The sequence below is a fragment of the Canis lupus genome, chromosome 7 (genome assembly GCF_048164855.1).
Source record: "Canis lupus baileyi chromosome 7, mCanLup2.hap1, whole genome shotgun sequence".
Classification (NCBI taxonomy): domain Eukaryota; kingdom Metazoa; phylum Chordata; class Mammalia; order Carnivora; family Canidae; genus Canis; species Canis lupus.
This window is the reverse complement of record NC_132844.1, coordinates 66,230,405-66,249,969: the sequence shown is the minus strand read 5'-3', so window position 1 is coordinate 66,249,969 and position 19,565 is coordinate 66,230,405. Positions and strand designations below refer to the sequence as shown.

General features: G+C 44.2%; 1 protein-coding gene across 7 annotated transcripts in view; it reads left to right on the top strand.

Annotated features, from left to right (window-relative positions):
* TBC1D22B (TBC1 domain family member 22B) overlaps nt 1-19,565 on the top strand; it is an 82,090-nt gene that overhangs the window by 38,906 nt on the left and 23,619 nt on the right. For all 7 annotated transcript variants that reach the window (XR_012034332.1, XR_012034333.1, XM_072833210.1 and 4 more), the window contains 4 exons: nt 13,370-13,476; nt 13,919-13,994; nt 16,730-16,857; nt 17,131-17,226. Coding sequence is in view for 5 of the 7 variants with exons in the window: in XM_072833210.1 (XP_072689311.1) it covers nt 13,370-13,476; nt 13,919-13,994; nt 16,730-16,857; nt 17,131-17,226 (407 nt within the window). In the remaining 2 variants the exon portion in view is untranslated. The remainder of the gene's footprint in view (nt 1-13,369; nt 13,477-13,918; nt 13,995-16,729; nt 16,858-17,130; nt 17,227-19,565) is intronic.

Below are 19,565 nucleotides of genomic sequence, written 5' to 3'. Positions count from 1 at the left end.
TTGCTAGTCCGAAAAGCATGCCAAATAGGTACTATTAAATCACGTTCCAGAAAAGTTTATACCAATTTATACCCTAACCACTAATGTGTGGGTGCACTTTTCTCCACAACCATAGCAAAACTAGATACCTCGATCTAATTCTGTTTCCCCAATCTGGCAAATAAGCCATGGTTTGTGTTTCAGTGTTTGTACCGCTTGCTCATGAGTGAGTGAGGTTGTTTATCTGTTCTTATGTGTACGTATTAGCGTTTGTCTCTTTGTGATCTGCTGGTTCAAATCCTTTACCCTCTTCTCCTGCTGGACTTTTGGTCTTGTTGTTTTGCAAGAACTTTTTGTAGATTAGATATATTCATCCTTTATCTTATATGTGTTAAAAATATTAGGTCATACCACACGAAATTTTCAGCCGTTTTGACCCTTACCCCCACAATGGGAATTTTATATAGTTCAGCCTAGTATCGTTTTGCTCCAAGACCATCATTTGTCTTTTAACTCTGTTTATTGTGTCTCCTTATATAGAACTACTTTTTACGTGGTCAAATCTGCCCATTCTGCTCGAGCCCCTGCCGGGTACCCCAGAGAGAGGCTAAGCCGACAGGTGCGAGCCCTGCCCTCTAGTGGAGAGCTCCGCAAATGACAAGTAAACCAGTCTTGGCAAGTTGTGCTGAAGACCTGTAGGAGGCGTCCTTGGTGGTTTTGGGATTCAGTATCTTGCTTAGGAAGTCTTTCCGTCCCCACCCCAGTATTATGAAAATAGTCTTCCATGTTTTTTCCTATACTCTTGTGGGTTTGTTTTTACATTTCGCTTGTAAAATATCGTAACTAATTTGTTTTCCTGTATGGTGAGGGTTGAGATTAAAGTTTCTGTGCATCTGAATGGTTCAATATTTCAGCACCATTTATAAATAACCATCCTTTCTTTGCTGCTATGACATCCCTCTTCATAATATAATATTAATTCCTTTATTTACATGGCTCTACTTCTTTATTCTCTTCCATTTATCTCCATTTCTATGCAAGTAGCACAACAGCTTGGGATTTTGAGCTTTATAGTGTGTTTTTATCATTATTCCAGGGCCCATTCATCATCCTTTTTAAAACTTGTCTTGGCTCTTCTTCCACATGAACTTTTATTTTATTTTTATGTTTCTATTTTTTTCTTTTTTTAATTTTATTTTGAATTCCGTTGACATACAGAGTAATATTAGTTTCAGGTGTACAATGTAGTGATTCAGCACTTCACACATCAGCTGGTGCTCATCACAAGTGCTCTCCTCAATCCCCATTACCTGTTTCACCCATCCCCTCCATCCTCTCCCCTCTGGTCACCATCAGTGAATTCTCTAGAGTTAAGAGTCTGTTTCTTGGTTTGCCCTTCATTCTCTTTCTTTCCCTTTGCTCATTTTTTTTATTTGTTTCTTAAATTCCACATATGAGTAAAATCATATGGTATTAGTCTTTTTCTGTCTGACTTATTTCTCTGAGCATAATACCCTCTAACTCTATCCATGTCATTGCAAATGGCACGATTTCATTCTTTCTTTTGGCTGAGTAATATTCTGTTGTGTATATATACCACATCTTTATCTACTCATCTGTTCGTGGACACCTTGGGCTGCTTCCATATCTAGGCTATTGTAAATAATGCTACTGTAAACATAGGGGTGCATGTATACTTCCTATTTTCTATTTTTGTATTCTTTGGGTAAATACTGAGTAGTGTGATTCCTGCCTGAATTATAGAGTAGTTCTAGTTTTAATTTTTTGAGGCACCTCTACTGTTTTCCACAGTGGTTGCACCATTTTGCGTTCTCACCAACAGTGTAAGTGTTCCTTTCTCTCCACATCCTTACCAACACTTGTTGTTTCTTATGTTAATTTTAGCCATTCTGCCAGGTGTGAGGTAATATTTCATTGCAGTTTTGATTTGTATTTCCCTGATGGTGAGTGATGTTAAGCATCTTTTCATGTTCTGTTAGCCATCTGTCTTCTTTGGAGAAATGTCTGTTCATTTCTTCTGCCCACCACATGAACTTAGAATCAACTTGCCGGGCAGCCCGGGTGGCTCAGCGGTTCAGCGCCGCCTTCAGTCCAGGGCGTGATCCTGGAGACCCGGGATCAAGTCCTGCGTCGGGCTCCCTGCGTGGAGCTTGCTTCTCCTTCTGCCTGTCTCTCTCTCTCTGTCTCTGTGTGTGTGTGTGTCTCTCATAAATAAATAAAATCTTAAAAAAAAAAAAAAAAAGAATCAACTTGCCAAATTTAGAAAGTGGGAACCTTTTAGAATTTTTATTGGAGTTATAGTAAATTAATTTATAAGTGAAGTTTTGTTTTTGTTTTTTTAAAAAAGATTTTATATATATATTTGAGAGTGAGAGAGAGCACAAGCAGGGGGAGAGGGAGGGAGAAGCAGAGTCCCCACTGAGCAGGGAGCTCGATGCAGGACTCAATCCTAGGACCCCAGGATCATGACCCAAGCTGAAGGCAAATGTCCACCCACCTGAGCCACCCAGGCGCGCCCCGTAAGTGAAGTTTTGTGAGCTTTTTTGTTGTATTATCTTTATTGAGATGAATTCATATACCATATAATTCACCCATTGAAGTGTGCAATTCACTACTTTTTAGCAAAGAGAGTTGTGTAACTATCACCATAGTCCATTCAGACATTCAGAACATTTCATCACCCCCAGAAGAAACTGTGTATTCCTTAGCCATCACCCCCAAGCTTCCCATCCCCTCTACCCCTAAGCAATTGCTCATCTACTTTGTCTTTATGAGTTTACCTTTTCTGGACATTTTATATAAATGGAATCCTACAGTATGTGATCTTTCATGCCTTGCTTCTTTCACTTAGCACATTTTCGAGGTTCATCCATGTTGTAATATCTGTCAGTACTTCATTCCTTTTTATGGTCAAATATTCCATTGCATGGATATACCACATTTTATTTATGTATTTATCAACTGAGGGATATAAATTAAGTTTTAAAGAAATAAGGCATTCAGACTTCTCCCCAGCCTCAAGATCTTTCTTAAACAGAGATGCATTGTTTGTGGCCTTCAAGGAAAATTCTTGGGGCTCCTGGCTGACTCAGTCAGTCAAGCACGTGACTCTTGATCTCAGGGTCATGAGTTCAGGCCTCACGTTGGGCATAGAACTTACACTTTTAAAAAGGAGGGGTTGGGCAGCCCTGATGGCCCAGGGGTTTGGCGCCGCCTTCAGCCCGGGGCATAATCCTGGAGACCCGGGATCGAGTCCCACGTCGGGCTCCCTGTGTGGAGCCTGCTTCTCCCTCTGCCTGTGTCTCTGCCTCTCTCTCTCTCTCTCTCTGTCTCTCTCTCTGTCTGTCATGAATAAATAAAATCTTTTAAATAAATAAATAAATAAATAAATAAATAAATAAATAAATAAATAAATAAATAAATAAAAGGAGGGGTGGGGGAGAAGAATTCTCTAGTCTGGATAATACTGCTTTTCTCCTCTTCAGTGGCATCATCCTAATAAGGAGCTGCTGTAAAGGCTTTTGTTATGACACTCCCTACTCCGGAGGCCTCAGGCATCCTTTGCCTGTGGGATAAGCCAGACTGGTGCCCTTGTCATCCTGGGCAGGTCTCACCAAGTAACCTTACCCTGTCACCCCATCTCACTGAACTACTGTAGTGTGGAAGATCTACTCCATCAAAGCCTCTCTTGTATCTCCTCCCCTGTCTATCTTGTAACACCTCTGTGACTTCTATAAATTAGCGCCTGATCTTCCTTATCTAGTGTGTCATGTTTGTTGTAAAAGTGACTCCTTCTGAGTTCACAGAGAAGTTGTCTATAGCTAGCCTGGCCCCCAGGCAGCTTCTTTATCTGCTGAAGCCAGCTGCTCATGTAGAAGTGGGTCATCTGTGGATAAGGCAGCTGTGCCTGGGCCCAGGGTGATGGTGCTAAAGGAGACAGTTTCTGGCCTATGACTCCCGAGACTGGAGTACCTCCAGACTCTCATCTATGAGAATTTTTGGGCTTAGATGATATTGTTGATCTAACTAGAAACATATTAAGGTCCAGTATGACTGATAGTGTAGTCATCATCAAAATAAATTGCTTAATAGCAACTATTTAAGTGATACACATGAAGAAATTGTGTAGAAGAGCAGCACTTATGACCTGTCTTGTTTTCAAAAACAGAGTAGGTGTCTGGTGGTTTCTCTTAGTACGAAATGAAACAGTTTCAAATAACTCTTCCTGTTCTCTTCTGTTTGAAGCAGTATAGTAGGATTTTCATTTCCCATCTTACTGGAAGCATGATGTTTTCAGAAGCACCATTGCAATGGAACTCCCAGAAGGAAGGCTTTCTCAGACCTCTGACTTACGAGTCCAGTTCCCTGTGTGACATTTCCACTTGGATACGTCGTAGATGATCAGTTAGGGCTAGTGTGGCTACACGTGACTGGGACCCCACATATTAGTATCTTAAGGAAGGTAGAAAAGTTTACTTCTCTCACGTTAAAAGTTGAGAGGTCAGTAGTTCAGGGCTTTTATGTTGCCCTAAGATATAGGGACCCAGTCTCCTCTGCCTTGTTCTACCATTTTCAGCCTGTGGTTTTCTTCTTGTGATCCAAGATAGCTATTTGTGCTCCAGCCATCATGTCTGTATTCCATCCAGTATGGAGGAGGAAAGGAAGAAAAGCATACACCTTCCATTTAAGGACATTTCCCAAAGTTGTGTATGGTGCTTGGATTTGAATCTCTTTTGTCTGCACTTAGTCATATGGCTATACCTAGCTGCAAATGAGGCTGGGTAGCCAAGTACCCTTTAGGGGTCCTTTCACCAAGAAGTAGAGGGGAACAGCTATTTGTGGACAGCCTGTAATTTTTGCTGCCCCAGGGCTTCTCAGACTCCGTGTTTCACTGACTCCTTTTCTCCCCACATCCAGCCACTCTTTTCTCTCAGTTGGCAGCATTTCCAGACTCCTAAGTCAGAAATGCTAAGAATTGTGCATGAGTCTCAGTCTTCTATATCCAATCAATTACAAAGGTCTGATGACTTTATGTTCTAAATGTTTTTCAAATCTGCTTCCCTCTTCATTCTTCTGTGACTGCCCTAGGTCAAGCCTAGATTGCTGAAATGGCTACGCGTGTGTTCCCTTCTCTGGTTTTATCCTCTTTGAAATCCACCTATACACCATTCAAACACAGACTTGCCCATGTAGCTCCTCTCCTTAAAACCCTTTAGGAACATCCCATCATGTACAGGTTCAAGCAGCCAGGTTGTCGAGCTCGTACAAGGCCTTATGGGATCTGTTCCCTCCTCACCCCCCCCCATTTTTTTCCCCTCCTCACCCCTTAAACTCCACCGTCCCAAATTGACATAAACTAACGCCTATCCTGCACCATCTCCTTCTTGTCCCCTGGGCTAATCCTGATTCATCCTTTACAAAAGGAAGCCTGCCTTCACACTCCCTTGCCCAGGCCACCCCAATAGCACTCTTTCCATAACCCTGTACATTTCTTTTGTAGCACTTTACCACACTGGTTATTGTTTGTGTTGTCCTGCTGCCCTCTGCCACCAGATTATATGATTCTTTGAGACCAGAGAGTATTTTTTTAAAGATTTATTTATTCATTTATTTATTTATTTATGACAGACATAGAGAGGCAGAGACACAGGAGGAGGGAGAAGCAGGTTCCATGCCGGGAGCCCGACGTGGGACTCGATCCCAGGACTCCAGGATCATGCCCTGGGCCAAAGGCAGGCGGCAAACCGCTGAGCCACCCAGGAATCCCGACCAGAGAGTATTTAAATATCTTATATTCCCAGTGCTTTTATCTTGATGTCCAAAATAGGCCTTCCATATGTGTCTAGATTAATGACAGAATGAAAATGTCATTATAACTTTGTAAGACATTCAGGGACTAGTATGGCTTTGCTGGGCTTGGCCACCAGAGGGCAGTGAATTACAATATTTTGATGCTGTGCTGAATTAGCCAGAAGTTTTCTCTCTTCTAAGGGAGGGACAGCACAAGTATTCATGGAGTGTCTGTACTGGGCACTGGGGATGTGACTGTAAGTAAATCAGGCAGACACAAATCACAGTCTTACTTCTAGGTGTTTATTCAAGGAAAATGAAAGCTTACAGTTTTCAAAAGACTGTACAAGAATATTCATAGCAACTTTATTCATATAGACAAAAATTGGAACCAACCCAAATATCTGGTAACAGGAAAACTCACTGGATTCATACTAAGCAATAATAAGACTGAGCTATTGATAAACACAACAGCGTGGAATAAACTGTCCCAAAATTACTATGTTGAGCAAAAGGAGTCAGATACCAAAAAAATACACATTAAATGATTCCATTTAAATGGAGTTCAGAAATAGTCCATGGCACTAGAAATAAAAGCAGGGCTTGACTCTGGTGGGAGATTGACTGGGAAGAGGCATTAAGAAATTTCTGGGGTGCTGGAAATGTTTTCTATATGGAACGAGGCATCTTTTACACAGATGTATACATGGGTCAAAATGGAACTGTGAAGGCACCTGGGTGACTCAGTTGGTTGAGTGTACGACTTGATTTCTGCTCCAGTCATGATCTCAGGGTCATGAGATTGAGCCCTGCATCAGGCTCTGTACTGAGCATGGAGTCTGCTTGAGATCCTCTCTCTTCCTCTGCCCTCCCCTCCCCCCTGACCCCTGCTTGCACACATGATCTCTCTCTCTCTCTTACAAAAAAAAAAGGAACTGTGTACTTATGTGTAGTCTATTATATATAAATTATACGTTTAAAAATCCCCCATAGAACCTAACTTCTGATGAGCAGAAACAGACAATGAATAGAAACACGGTTAGTGTTTGCCGGACTGTGATGAGTGCTATGGAGTGGTAAAAGTGGAGACAACGCCCTATCAGCACTAGTGGCAACAGGAGCAGGTCTCAAACGGGACAGTGAGCCAGGGTCACACTGAGGAGGGGACGTTTGCACTAAGTCCTGAAGGAGGGTGGGGGTGGGGGATGCAGTTACTATTTGATAGTTAACACTCAGATTTTCAGAGAAAACGGGTTGTTGGTAAGAACTCCCCATGTACTCAGGTACCGGGGACTCAACAGCCAGGTCTTGTCCTGGGCTGCTATGGATACTCCAGCCCCCTGCTCTGAGTTCCTGGGAGGCCCCGCTTCCACCTCATGTCCAACTCTCTGTGTGTGATATCCAGCCTGCCCATTCTGTCCTCCCCTGTCCAGTGAGGTGTGGAGGCCAAGGGTGAACCCGGACAAACTTCTGTAGTAATGGCGGATTTTCATTACAGGCTGAAGAGGGCATTCCTTGTTTGCTTCTTAAAGTAAACTTTAAAGAATAACATACTTTAAAAAAATACATATCTCATACATGCACAGCTTGATATGTTTCCTCTAAATAACTAGCATCTATATCAGGACGTGGAACATCTCCATCCCTCCAGAAGTCCCCTTGTGTTCGCTGCTAGTCCCTCCTCCCTCAAAGGCAGCTACTTCCCTAACTTCTAGCACCCTGATTAGATTTGCCTGTTTTTTACACTTTATATAAATTAAATCATATAGTAATAATATTCCATTTTCTATTTTAATGCTATTGGTTTGGAGGGAATTGGGGAGTGTAGTTGATACTGAATTTTTTTTTTTAGCACCCACCTCCAGATGCTTCCTGGCCCCATCTTTGTAGATGAAGTAGCCTTGTATGGCTAGGCAGTTGAGGAATATGTGAGGCTCTCCCCAGCAACACACATACATGTGGAGACTGCCCCCCCCCATCATTGAGCTGAACCACTTTCACCTGACACTCAAGAGTGGTATGTGCACTTCATGGGATGTCCCGTGCTAGATTTCCGATTTCATAGGAGGGATGTCTTCCAGGTGCAAGTTGTGGCTTATCATCTCTGGGATTTTAAGACTTAGCCTGCTCTCTCCCTGGTAGTAAGCTGAATGACACGTGCATGCCTGCCTGCCTGCCTGCTCTTTCTCCCTGGCATCAGACCTCGAATAAGTGAGAAATGGTAACAGAAGAGAAATTGTGATAGCTAACATGTGCAAGATGTTTGAACCTAGATGAAAAGCCCCTGAGCAGCTGACAATGGGGGCCCCGGACTTCCCCAAGCCTGTTCACATCCACATGGTGACATCCAGCCTGCCCCTGTGGCTGGTCTTTGGACAAGCCCTAGAAGGTTAAGTGTGTGCTGGACTTGGCCCTTCTTTTGTCCTTTTAACCTGAGTACTCGTATAGTCTGGGTTTATATAATCTAGGGTCCTACAGCCTGTGCCAAGAGGCTAAGTTAACCAGCAATCATGAATGTTTGCTGTAAAAGTAATACAGGAACCTGAGGAAAATAGAGAAGATGTGGTGAGTATGTTGTTGTTGTTGTTGTTGTTGTTTTAAGATTTTATTTATTTATTCATGAGAGACACAGAGAGAGGCAGAGCCGTAGGCAGAGGGAGAAGCAAGCTTCACAGAGGGAGCCCAATGTGGGACTCAATCCCAGGACCCCAGGATCACGCCCTGAGCTGAAGGCATATCCTCAACCACTGAGCCACTCAGGCGTCCCGGGTATGTTGGTTTTTAAATAAAATTTTAACCAGGGTATCATGATGCATGTATACTCTGTGTACTCCACACTGAGTAGGGGTATAGCCAGATATCATGTATCATTCTGAGTCAATTGTTGTCTTTTAGTCACTACACTGAGTGACAGGCCCAGTGTCAGGAAGGGCTCCCTGGTCGCTGCTTCTCTGCATCTTTGAGACAGCATGCCTCCTCTCTCACAGTGTGTGGCATGGTCCTCATGAAACAGAACTGCCTCCCTGCAGGCCTCTGCTCTGTAGGAGCCTCAGAAGAAGTCTTTCCTCTGACCTTCTCCTCAGAGGAGACCCACTCTCTGTACTCTCCTTTCTCTGCCAGGTTGTTTGACTTTCTAGGAATTAGCCAGGGGCCCCTCCACCCTCTCTATACTAGGGTTTGCAGTAGTGTCTTCATCTTGGCTGCTGCCATCATATACTTGCCCAGAAATGCAAATGAGTTGTGCCCAATAATACTTTTTTTTTTTTTTTTTTAATTAGAGAAATCATGAGCAGAGGGAGGGGCAGAGGGAGAAGGAGATGCAGATGCTTAACCAACTGAGCCGCCCAGGTACTACATTTATATAGCACTTAAAAATGATGACATAGGGGATCCCTGGATGGCTCAGCAGTTTAGTGCCTGCCTTCAGCCCAGGGAGTGATCCTGGAGTCCCGGGATCAAGTCCCACATCAGGCTCCCTGCATGGAGCCTGCTTCTCCCTCTGCCTGTGTCTCTGCCTGTCTCTCTCTCTCTCTCTCTCTCTCTCTCTCTGTCTCTCATGAATAAATAAATAAAATCTTTTAAAAAAATGATGACATATAGGTGGTCAGATGAAGTCCTTGACACTTTTCTTAAAGTAGTGTTTTCCTGGATGAGACGTTTTAAGTTCTTATTTTATGAGGTTCTTTAGATGTGTGGCCAAAATTTTATTTTTTTTCTTTCCTCAGTTTTTGTGTTCAGAAAAGCATTATGCAAGGTATTCTTACCCGTCTAATCCTAAAAAAAATAAAGACAGGAATTAGGTAAACCAGAGGCTTTGGGAAAAAGAAAGGCTATCTGCAGTCTGATGCCTTGAACTCTCTCCTACCCGCCATTTGGGCTGAATCATTCTGACCCAACAGTTCACAAAATCTAGAAATTGCCCTGCAATCACAGATGGTTCCCAGGAAGTGCCTAGAACAGAGAAGAGGAAAAGACGAGTTACTCTTGTCAGTTTAAGCAGAACTAGTTCTTCCCAAAGCTGTTGGGGAGTATTTGACACATAAACAAGGCTGATTTCAGGTGTAGGACTTGAGAGTTCTCAGAAAAATAAACACTTGGCTAGAGTCACCGCTCAAGTATGTTTTATCAGCTGATAAATGGGCATGTTCTTCTTAGCCCAGAGTGGGCAATTTGATTCTTACAAAGAGCTTTTGGGTTTCCTCTTTTTGGATGCTTTGCCTTTTAAAATAGCCATAAAAATATCCTTAAAATCTCATCGCCTTCAGTCTGAGTCCTGGCTGTTGTATGCTCTGTAATGACAACCAAAGACGCTGCCCTCATTCGGGACTGCATAGCTGGCATGGTTTCCCATTCCAGCTTCAATTATATGTTGAATTTTCTCAAGTGGAATGTTTAATGATCCTTCTGAACAGACTGTTTATGCTGAATGAAGCTCTTCAGAGAGCATTTGGGCCTCCCTTCCTCTGCTGCTTTTTGCTGGTGCACTCAGCTCACAGTTTTTGACTGAATGTGTGAATTTTATCCTCCCAGCAGGCAGAGTACTAGAACTAAACTCTCCTCCCACTCTCTGAAAGGCTGCTTAACTATCCCACTGTCTGTGAAAGCAAAGGGCTAATGGGCAGCCCAGGCATCAGGGCAGCACACAGGGAGACAAGAGGCCCTGACTCAGGGCCCCCAGAGAGGGCTCAGCGTCTTGTCTGTTGGTCCCTTTGTTCCCTGGACAGCTCAAGATTTGGGATTGGTACAGTTACTGAGAGTGGCATCATATTGACTTAAGACCTCACATTGTTAGATTTTCCTCCTTTAGACCAAATGGTGGAAATGGGAAGCTTTGAAAATTATTTTTAAGGTATATGTTGGAATTAGTTAGGTTTGGCTGTAAATACTGTTATCACTTAAAAGAGATAGAAGGTTGTTTGTTTCTCATTTTAATGACAGTAATACTAGCTAACGTTTACATAATGCTTATTTTGTGCCAGGCACTGTTGTTAGCACATTTCATGTATTAATTCACTTAATCCTCAAAATATTCCATGACGCTGATAAGATATTACCACCTTAACGGAGGAGACATTGAGGCACCAAAGTAAAGTCATTTGCCCAAAACCACATACCTAGGAGTGACAGAGCCAGGATTTGAGTCTGCCTCCAGAGTCTGTAGTCTTAGCCACATGCTATCCTGTCTGACACAGGCTGTCAGGGCTTATTCCCATTGTTCTCGGGGATTCGGGCTCTTTCTCTGTTGTTACCCTTCCCAGTTACATTTCCACTGCAACATTCTGGAACTGTAGAATGCCCAAGTTGGAAAAGACTCCTCAAATTACTATGGAGTTCTGGTTGTTCATTTGGGAAGTGTGTGGGAGTAGCAGGAGTGGTTTTTGTCTGGAGCCTTTCTTGTGGGTTTCAGAGGTTTTTTTTTTTTTTTTTAATAACCCTCTTCTCATAAAGAGGGGGCTACTGCTCAGGACAGTGGTTTGAGCCACGGTCACTCGAGGAAATAGCACTCTCCTCCTGCACTTGGCCCCGGGGAGTGGGTTGGTGGAACCTGTAGGTCAGAATCCATGGGAGGATCTCAGAAATGTAATATGAAGCAAAGAGAAAAAGGAAAATTCTGAACCGGGTCTTAGAGCTCAGTATTATTTAACTAAGTTCATAGTTTGTATACAGCACATAGTAAGTAGTTGAAGTTGGGCGGGGGGTGGGGGGGGAGGATGATATTTATTAGCAGGCTTTTTTTTTTTAACGTGATTTCTCAAGTGGACCTTAGTATATTATCTGAAGTCTTAGTTTCTGCAAGCTTAGTGTTAGTTTACAAAATCTTTATTCCTGTTGGGTGATAAAAGGCAAGTGTAGTCAATTGTAGCCCCTTTTTTCCTAAAATAATGTACATTTTTTCCTTGACTATAAAAAATTATGGTTATTGTAGAAATTTTGAAAAGTCTAGTAAAGCTTAAAGAAAATAAAAATCTTTTATCCCTACTACCTAGGAAATAAACACTGTAAACCTTGTGATATATTTTGTCTTTCCTTTCTGCTTATATAAGTACACATAAATATTGTATGTACAGTAGCTGAGAGTATACCATAAATAATTTTGTATTTTAGTCTTTTCCCTTAACACTGTGACATGCTTTCCTGTGTCATTACAAATTCCTAATAAACTTCATTTGAAATAACTCTATTATACCTACTGTGTGCCAGGCACCATTGTTAGCATTTTACATGTATTAACTGTGGCTGTACTTTGAGTTAGGCTTTTAGTTTGTTTCTAGCATTATAGTTTTTCTACACAGCATCCCACCCTCCCCAAAAGGGTTTTTCTAGCCCTTGATGTCTATTAAAAAATGCTGTTTGTACAGGATGAAAATCCAAGAATTGTTACGCGTTGTCCCAGGGGGGTTCAGTTGTAGGTCTTCATAATAATTCTCATAAATGAAAGGCCTGGATTCGGAATACATTTCATCGGATGCCTGTGTCTCCGCAGCACCAGGGACTGCAGTGAACGTTCTATTTTCAAAATAGAGCTGCGGGTCTAAAGAGAAAAGCCGCTTCTGCCGCAGAACTCAAGCCTGCACATTTCCGCGCATGGTCTCTGCAAGGCACGCGGGGGCCTGTGGGTTGAGGTGGCCTATTGTGTTGGGCAAGGAGAGCCTTTCTTAGTACTTCCACTTCTGTGGCAGGAAGAAAACCTCCTATGGCCTTTTACTTCTTCAGGTTTCTAGAGGATCTTGATGTAATCCCCACTTGGATTTCAGACCAGATAGACTGCCTCTCACTATAGTTACTTAGTGTGGTGTTTCCCTAAGAAGCTAACAGATGGTCCTCTTTAAAAGAGGTCCAGTGGCTATAGAAGCCTGGGAAGTGCTGGATAAATAGTGTTAAACAGATTTACTTAATGTAGAATTTGTTACAATTCCTCATGTCCTTTTGTATGCTATGATCTTTGTGAATCTCCGTGATGAAGATGTAAGGCACCATTTGTCAACCGTATTTGTCTATGGAACCCCTTTCCTCTGGAGTATCCTCTCAGTCTGATTTATAACCCCATGTAGGAACTATCAAATTAGTAAAATTAAATCCCAGAAGTGCCTACTGGTTTGGAGGCTATCTGCCCTCACACACTCATCTTCACTTCTGAGTGGTGAGACTGTGGGTCTGCCTTCTCAGAATATGGAGATTGTGTCTTTAAAATGAGCTACGGGGGCCATCTGATCCCAGCATTCTCACTACATAGAAGTGTGAGTATGCCAGGCAGCTTACTAAATTTCTGAAATCAAAGGCCTGAAGAATCTTTTCCTAAAACCAAATAAACAAAAGCAGAAGAGAAAGATATGTTGGACCCAGTGGAATTGATGGGAGAAGTGGCCTGTTCCGTCTTGTAATGAGATTCTCAAGAACTTTCCTAGGAATGCTGGCCCACCTGACTAGGGAAGGAGGAAGGCATGCCCTTGTTCCTTGGCATCAGCTTAGCCTGGCTCTCCCCTGACCTTAAGGAAGGACACTGTTGAAGTTACCAAACTCTGTCTTTCTCCATTTTTTAGAGAAGACCTCTGGACTTTCTTCACCTTTTGTTTTACAGAAGAGGATGTGGAGAACTTTGATGTGACCAATTTGTCTCAGGACATGCTTCGAAGCATTGAAGCCGACAGCTTTTGGTGCATGAGCAAACTACTAGATGGGATCCAGGTGAGCCAGTTCTGCCCTTGTGGGTTGCCCCACAAGCCTTCAAGTACCTTCTTGCTTTCCTCCATCTTGCAGGGTCCCCCACCCAGCATGGCTCTACCTCGTTTTGGTACATCCATCTTCACCTCTTTTGTTAGCTTTACAGCTTTCAAAACGTCTAGCGTCACCTGGACTCTGAGGAGGTCTCTGTGTTGCCCTGGCTTTGTCCTCCGAGTGTGCCACTCCTTTCTCCCATATACCCCGAGCCAGGCAGTTCACTTCCATATTGTGAGGCTCTGCCAGGCCTTTCCTGTGCTGGCTGTTCTGCCGATTTCCTTTTGTTCCTCAGAACGCTGGTAGCAGCTTTGGAAAAACAGCCTGTGCTTTTAAACGTGTTTCAGTGACCTTGAGAGTGATAGCACCACTTTGGACTCCCTGTTCATCCTGGGCTCTATGTCATTTGCAGGATAACTACACCTTTGCACAACCAGGGATCCAGAAGAAGGTCAAGGCGCTGGAAGAGCTTGTCAGCCGGATTGATGGTAGGTTGGAAGAAGAGGAATTCTCTGGCAGTAGCACAGTATGATTCTGACACAAGCCAGCAGTGCTGCTGGGACCTCTCCTCAGCCCGCCACCACCCTCTCCAACTCACTCTGTGCTGTTGGCGACACCCTTGTCCTTCCACATCTCAGTGGGAAGAGGAAGGGGAGCTCTGCTGGCACCTCAAGTTCTTTCTCTTTTGTTTTCTGTCACCAAGTTCTATCAGTTCTTTCAGCATCTCCTTTCACTTCACCCTTTCTTTTTCTTTCTTTTTTCTTTTTTTTTAGCCCTACTCCCTCCCTCCCTCCCTCTTTTTCTTTTCAGATTCACCCTTTCTTCTCCATTTTCCTAGCCACAGCTGGTCCAGCCACGCCTGGACTTCTATAGCTTCCTCCTAGAAGGACTTGCTTCCTCCATACTCTTCCCTCTTGCAAACTTTCTGTCACACAACCATATCTTTCTAAAGCACTGTTCTGGTCATGTCTCTCTCCTGCTTGGAAGCTTCTCATGGCTCTCCATTGCTTTAAGCATCAAGCTCTAGTCTGACCTTGGCCTTGATGTGGTGATGTCACTCCTGGGCTTGATGCACACTCCTCAAGTCCGGCCCATAGCAGGCCTCTTCCACTGCATCCTGTGACCAGTTTGGGCTGGGTGAGGGGGGCAGGCAGGAAGTGAGACATGGCGCTCCTTCTGAAACAGGGTGGCTTTGAGGAGCTGAAGCCTCACAGTAATTCCTTGGCTCTGGCTTGGGATCACGAACTCTAGAACTAAAAGACAACTTGGGAGGCCCTACTTCTTACTGATGAAGAAACTGAGACCCAGAAAGAGAAGTCAGAATTAAGTTTCATAATGATAGCCTAGAACACCACAGCAAGGTCTTCTGTTAAGTGGGCTCAGTAGCACTAGTTAGGTTGTAAAGCTTTCTTATGACTCCACTAGATACTACATGACTAAGACATCTCATTTCCTGACTTTCTATCGTGGATCTTGTGCTTCACCAAAGCATTGCCTTCCCCCCATCTGACTCCCCGTACAGAAACTGCGTATCTTTCTCTCCTCCCCAGCTTCTCTTTTCTTGAAAACCTTCCCTGGTGAATTCCACTCATTCTGGCTTCCTTTTTTTTTTTTTTTTTTTAAGATTTTTTTAAGAAAATTATTCATGAGAGAGGCAGAGACATAGGCAGAGCATAAGTAGAGGGAGAAGCAGGCTCCCGGCAGGGAGCCCAATGTGCAACTCAATCCCAGGACCCTGGGGTCACGCCTGAGCCAAAGGCAGACACTCAACCACTGAGCCACCCAGGTGTCCCTCCAGCTTCCTTTTTTGACTTAGGATTTCAGTCTTCCTGTCTTGTTTGCTGATTTACAGTTGTTTCTAGCACATCCGTCCATAGGATGTTTTTCGATCTTTGTCTCATCACCCTGACCCCACCCTTAGCCAGCACAGGGCCCTCCAGCTCTCTTGCATCCCTCATCCCAGGTTCCAGAGGGCAGGTGCTGTGCTTTCTGCCACTGTCTGCCCTATCCTTGTTTTTTCTGCCCTCACAAATACCTGATAGTAAAGGCATAGTATTTTAGGATAGGGGATTTATAAGTGTATGTATCTTTATTGTTTGATTGAATTATAGAAGTAATGCACATTAAAAAAACTAAAAACAATTTGTAAAAATAAAAAATAAAAAGTAACACATCCTCCCCATTCCTTAAATTCTATTCCCCAGAAATAACCATTGTTATTATTCTTTCAAAAAATTATCTTATGTATTTTCCACATGCCAGCTGCAGTTGTAAGCACTTTTGTCTCCTCATTTTATCCTCCCTGAAACCTTTGTAGGTATGAATGATTATCCACATTTTATAGATTAGGAAACTGAGGAGGATAATAATTTTTTTTAATGCTATTAAGCACTATTTAAAGGGCTGTCATGTAGAACATGGATTTGGGATTGTCCCAGAGTTCCACACAAACACTAAGGGTGGGAGTCAGGAAGGAGCCAGTTCCTACTGAATATGGTGAAGCACTCTCTGGGGAATCACTTAATGCATCAGTGGGAGAGGCTGCCCTTAATGGAGTCAGTGAACCTCTTTGGCAGTGTTTAAGTCCCTGCTGGCTGCTGTCTGTCAGGGATGCTGAGGAAGAAGTCCTCACCGGCAGGAGGATGACCAATGTGACCCCCATGGTTCTGCTCCATTCTGACTCCTCCTCTGAAGAGTAATAGGGTCAAGCAGCCAAGTGAACCTCACATCTACTGCTTTATGGCAAGAGCAAGCCTGTGAAGGAAGAACCTAGAACATCACCATGGATGTTAAGCTAGTTTTACTACATGTGGGGCTGCGTTAACCATACAGTGTGGCTGTGAGATGGTGGCATCAAACACAAAGGATGGTCAGATGCCAGTGTGGCCTTTCTGTGCCTGGCTTCCCCAGGAGGAGTGGGGAAAGAGAGATTGAAACTGCCTTTATGGGGATCCCTGGGTGGCGCAGCGGTTTGGCGCCTGCCTTTGGCCCAGGGTGCAATCCTGGAGACCCGGGATCGAATCCCACATCGGGCTCCCTGCATGGAGCCTGCTTCTCCCTCTGCCTGTGTCTCTGCCTCTCTCTCTCTGTGTGTGTGACTATCATAAATAAATAAAATCTTTAAAAAAAAAAAAAAAAAAGAAACTGCCTTTTTGGATCATGTGACTGTCAGGGTCCAGTCCTCTAGGTTGTGCTCTTGGGGCCAATGATACTCCTGTTTCAGAGCAGGTACATAATCACTTCAGGAGGTACGAGGTCGAATACCTACAGTTTGCCTTTCGTTGGATGAACAACCTGCTCATGCGGGAGCTTCCCCTTCGCTGCACCATCCGTCTGTGGGACACATACCAGGTATGAAGTGCTCCATGCTAGGCTGTCCCTGAGGCACCAGGCTCCTCGCCCTGGCAGATGTTCTGCTCAGAAGTTCCCTCACCTCCTTCCCACTTCTGTGTCTGCCTTAGTCTCCGGGGAAGGACCTCTGCACAGTCTGCTCGGGCCTCTGTGTGCCCAGCCATGGAAGGAGTGCTGTGCCGTATGCCTACCTTGCGGGAGGATTGGAACCAAGAGGGCTAAAGCCAGTTCCTTGTCAGGACCTGGAGACCTAACTGTCTTTTCCCTCCCCAGTCTGAACCAGAAGGGTTCTCCCATTTTCATCTCTACGTGTGTGCAGCCTTCTTGATCAAGTGGAGAAAGGAGATCTTGGATGAGGAGGACTTTCAGGTAAGTGGCCAGGAGCCCAGGCTGAGGGGAGTTATCCCATTCATGGGGCTGTACAGATAGAAGGCACTAAGGCAGGTGGCTGGCCGGGAAGAGGGAAGGAGACAGGCTGCTCAGAAGAGGTTGCCCCTCCTAGTTGGCAGAATGGCCAAGTCAGCCAGCCCCAGAATTCTGCAGTGTGAAGAAGGGTCTTAGGGCCTGAAATACTGCAGAGCAGTTAAGCCAGCCTAAGAGATATTTCATTCATTCATTGATAAGCCTTTGCTGAATGCCTGCCATGTTCTAGGCACGGTTGGAGGCATAGGATACATTGAAAAGTAAATCAGACAGAGATCCCTATTCCCAGAGAGCTTACATGCTAGTTGGGAAGAGACTTAACAATAGGCAAGAACATAGTAAATTAAACAGAATGTTAGAAGGTGATGAGAATTTTTTTTTTTTTTTTTTAAGTAGAGCAAGATAAAGGAATTATTAGGTGGTAGGGAAGGGACAGTTTGCAATTTCAAAAAAAGTAGGATAGGCTCACTGAGAAGGTGCCATCTGAGAAAAGGCTCAAGCAAGGTGAGAGAGTCATGGACATCTGCGGCACAAGAGTGTCCAGGCAGAGGGAACAGCCAGTGCAAAGGCCTTAAGGCAGCAGTGTGCCTGGGCTATTTACAGAATCGTGGTGGCCAGTGTGGCCTAAAGCAGAATGGTCCAGAGGAAGAATAGGAAAATGTAAGGCCAGAGTCACAAGATACCCAGGTCACAGAGGACTTTGTAGCCACTGTAAGTTTGGGCTTTTATTTGAATGGAAGAGGAGCCATAAGAATGTCTTAAGCAGAGGAGGGACATGATCTGACTTATATTTTTAAAGGATCACTCTGGCTTCTATGTAGATTGTAGGTATGGACAAAGGTGGAAGCAGGGAGACCACCCAGTAGGCTGTTAGAGTCCTCCAGGTGAGATGTGAGGGTGGCTTGAACCTGCATGGCATCAGTGGGGGTGTGACAAGTGAGCAGATCTTTGTGTGTGTGTATGCACACATACGCGTGTGTGCATGCATATATATTAGATCATATATATATTTTGTTAATAGAGCCAACAGGATTTCCTGATGAATTGGGTGTAGAGTAGGACAGGAAGGGTTGAGTCAAGATGACTGAGTTTACAAGAAGGCTATAGGAGGAACAGGTTTATGGAGGACTTTCAGGAGTTCAGGTTTGGCATGTCGAATTTGAACTGCCATTAGACACCCAAATGGAGATCTAGATAGGCAAATAAATCTTATAAGTTGAGAGCTCAAAAGAGAGAAAGAGGTCTGGATTGGACATGTGTATTTAGGAACCTTTGGCTAGATGGTCCTTAAAGCCAGGACAGTAGAGACCTGTAAGGAAATGAGTGTGGACAGAGGAGAGGAGAAGTCCAGGCCTGAGCACTGCCACACCTTTGTGAGACAGCTGGGGAGAAGAGGTGGACAGAGCAAAGGAGACAGAGGGGGGTGGCCAGGGAGAGTGGGGCAGCCCAGAAACCTTGGCTAGGGATGTGAAGAAGACGGAGGGTACGTGTTAAACGATGGAAAGCCAAGCTGCTGTTCCAAGAGGCCCACAAGAAGGGGTAATGGGGAATTGGGTTCAAGGAGATGGATTGCAAGGCTCTGCAGTCTTCAGGGACAGGCCTGGAGCTTGTTCATAGTTCTTCTCTCTGGGGTAGGCTGGGGGGCTTGTCTTTCTCTGCTTTGTACATTTCTGGACTAAGGGATTTCTCCTTCCTTCCTTCTTCCTCCCTCTCTCCTTCCCTCCCTCATCTATGACTCTTAAAAGCAGAGGGGAAAGCCAGAGAAGGTCAACTGTTCTTCTAAGTTCTAACTACTAACATAGGTGTTCTCAAGAGTAACAGAAGGCTTTCTGTGATCCCAGAGCTGTACCTCTCCGTAATTGTCATTAGGTGGTTAAAGAACAGAAGTCTGCTCAGTGGATAGGTGGAAAGACGGGACCCAACTTGCCCAAGTAAGGGCTTTGGAAAGCAAAGGGGAGAGCGGGCTTCTGTGAGTAGATGCTAGCTATGGTGCCGAGGCCACAGGCAGCTGGTAAAGAGCCACAGCTTCTGCCAACAAGCAGCATATGTGACATCCTAGGATAAATGAGCATGAGGGGCTGGAATGGCCGTGTGCTGGGGTAAGCTATCAATTTTGATAATGTGGTTGAGGTGGAGCAGGATTTCAAGAGGATGAAGTCTAATTTAGTTATCATGAGCCAGGCTCAGAGGGCCTTGTCATATGTGATAAAAGTGCTTCCCAGATTAGCTCAGAGAGGTGGAGATGATTCCTGGAATGGCTTTTAGCAGTTCACAATATTGGCAGA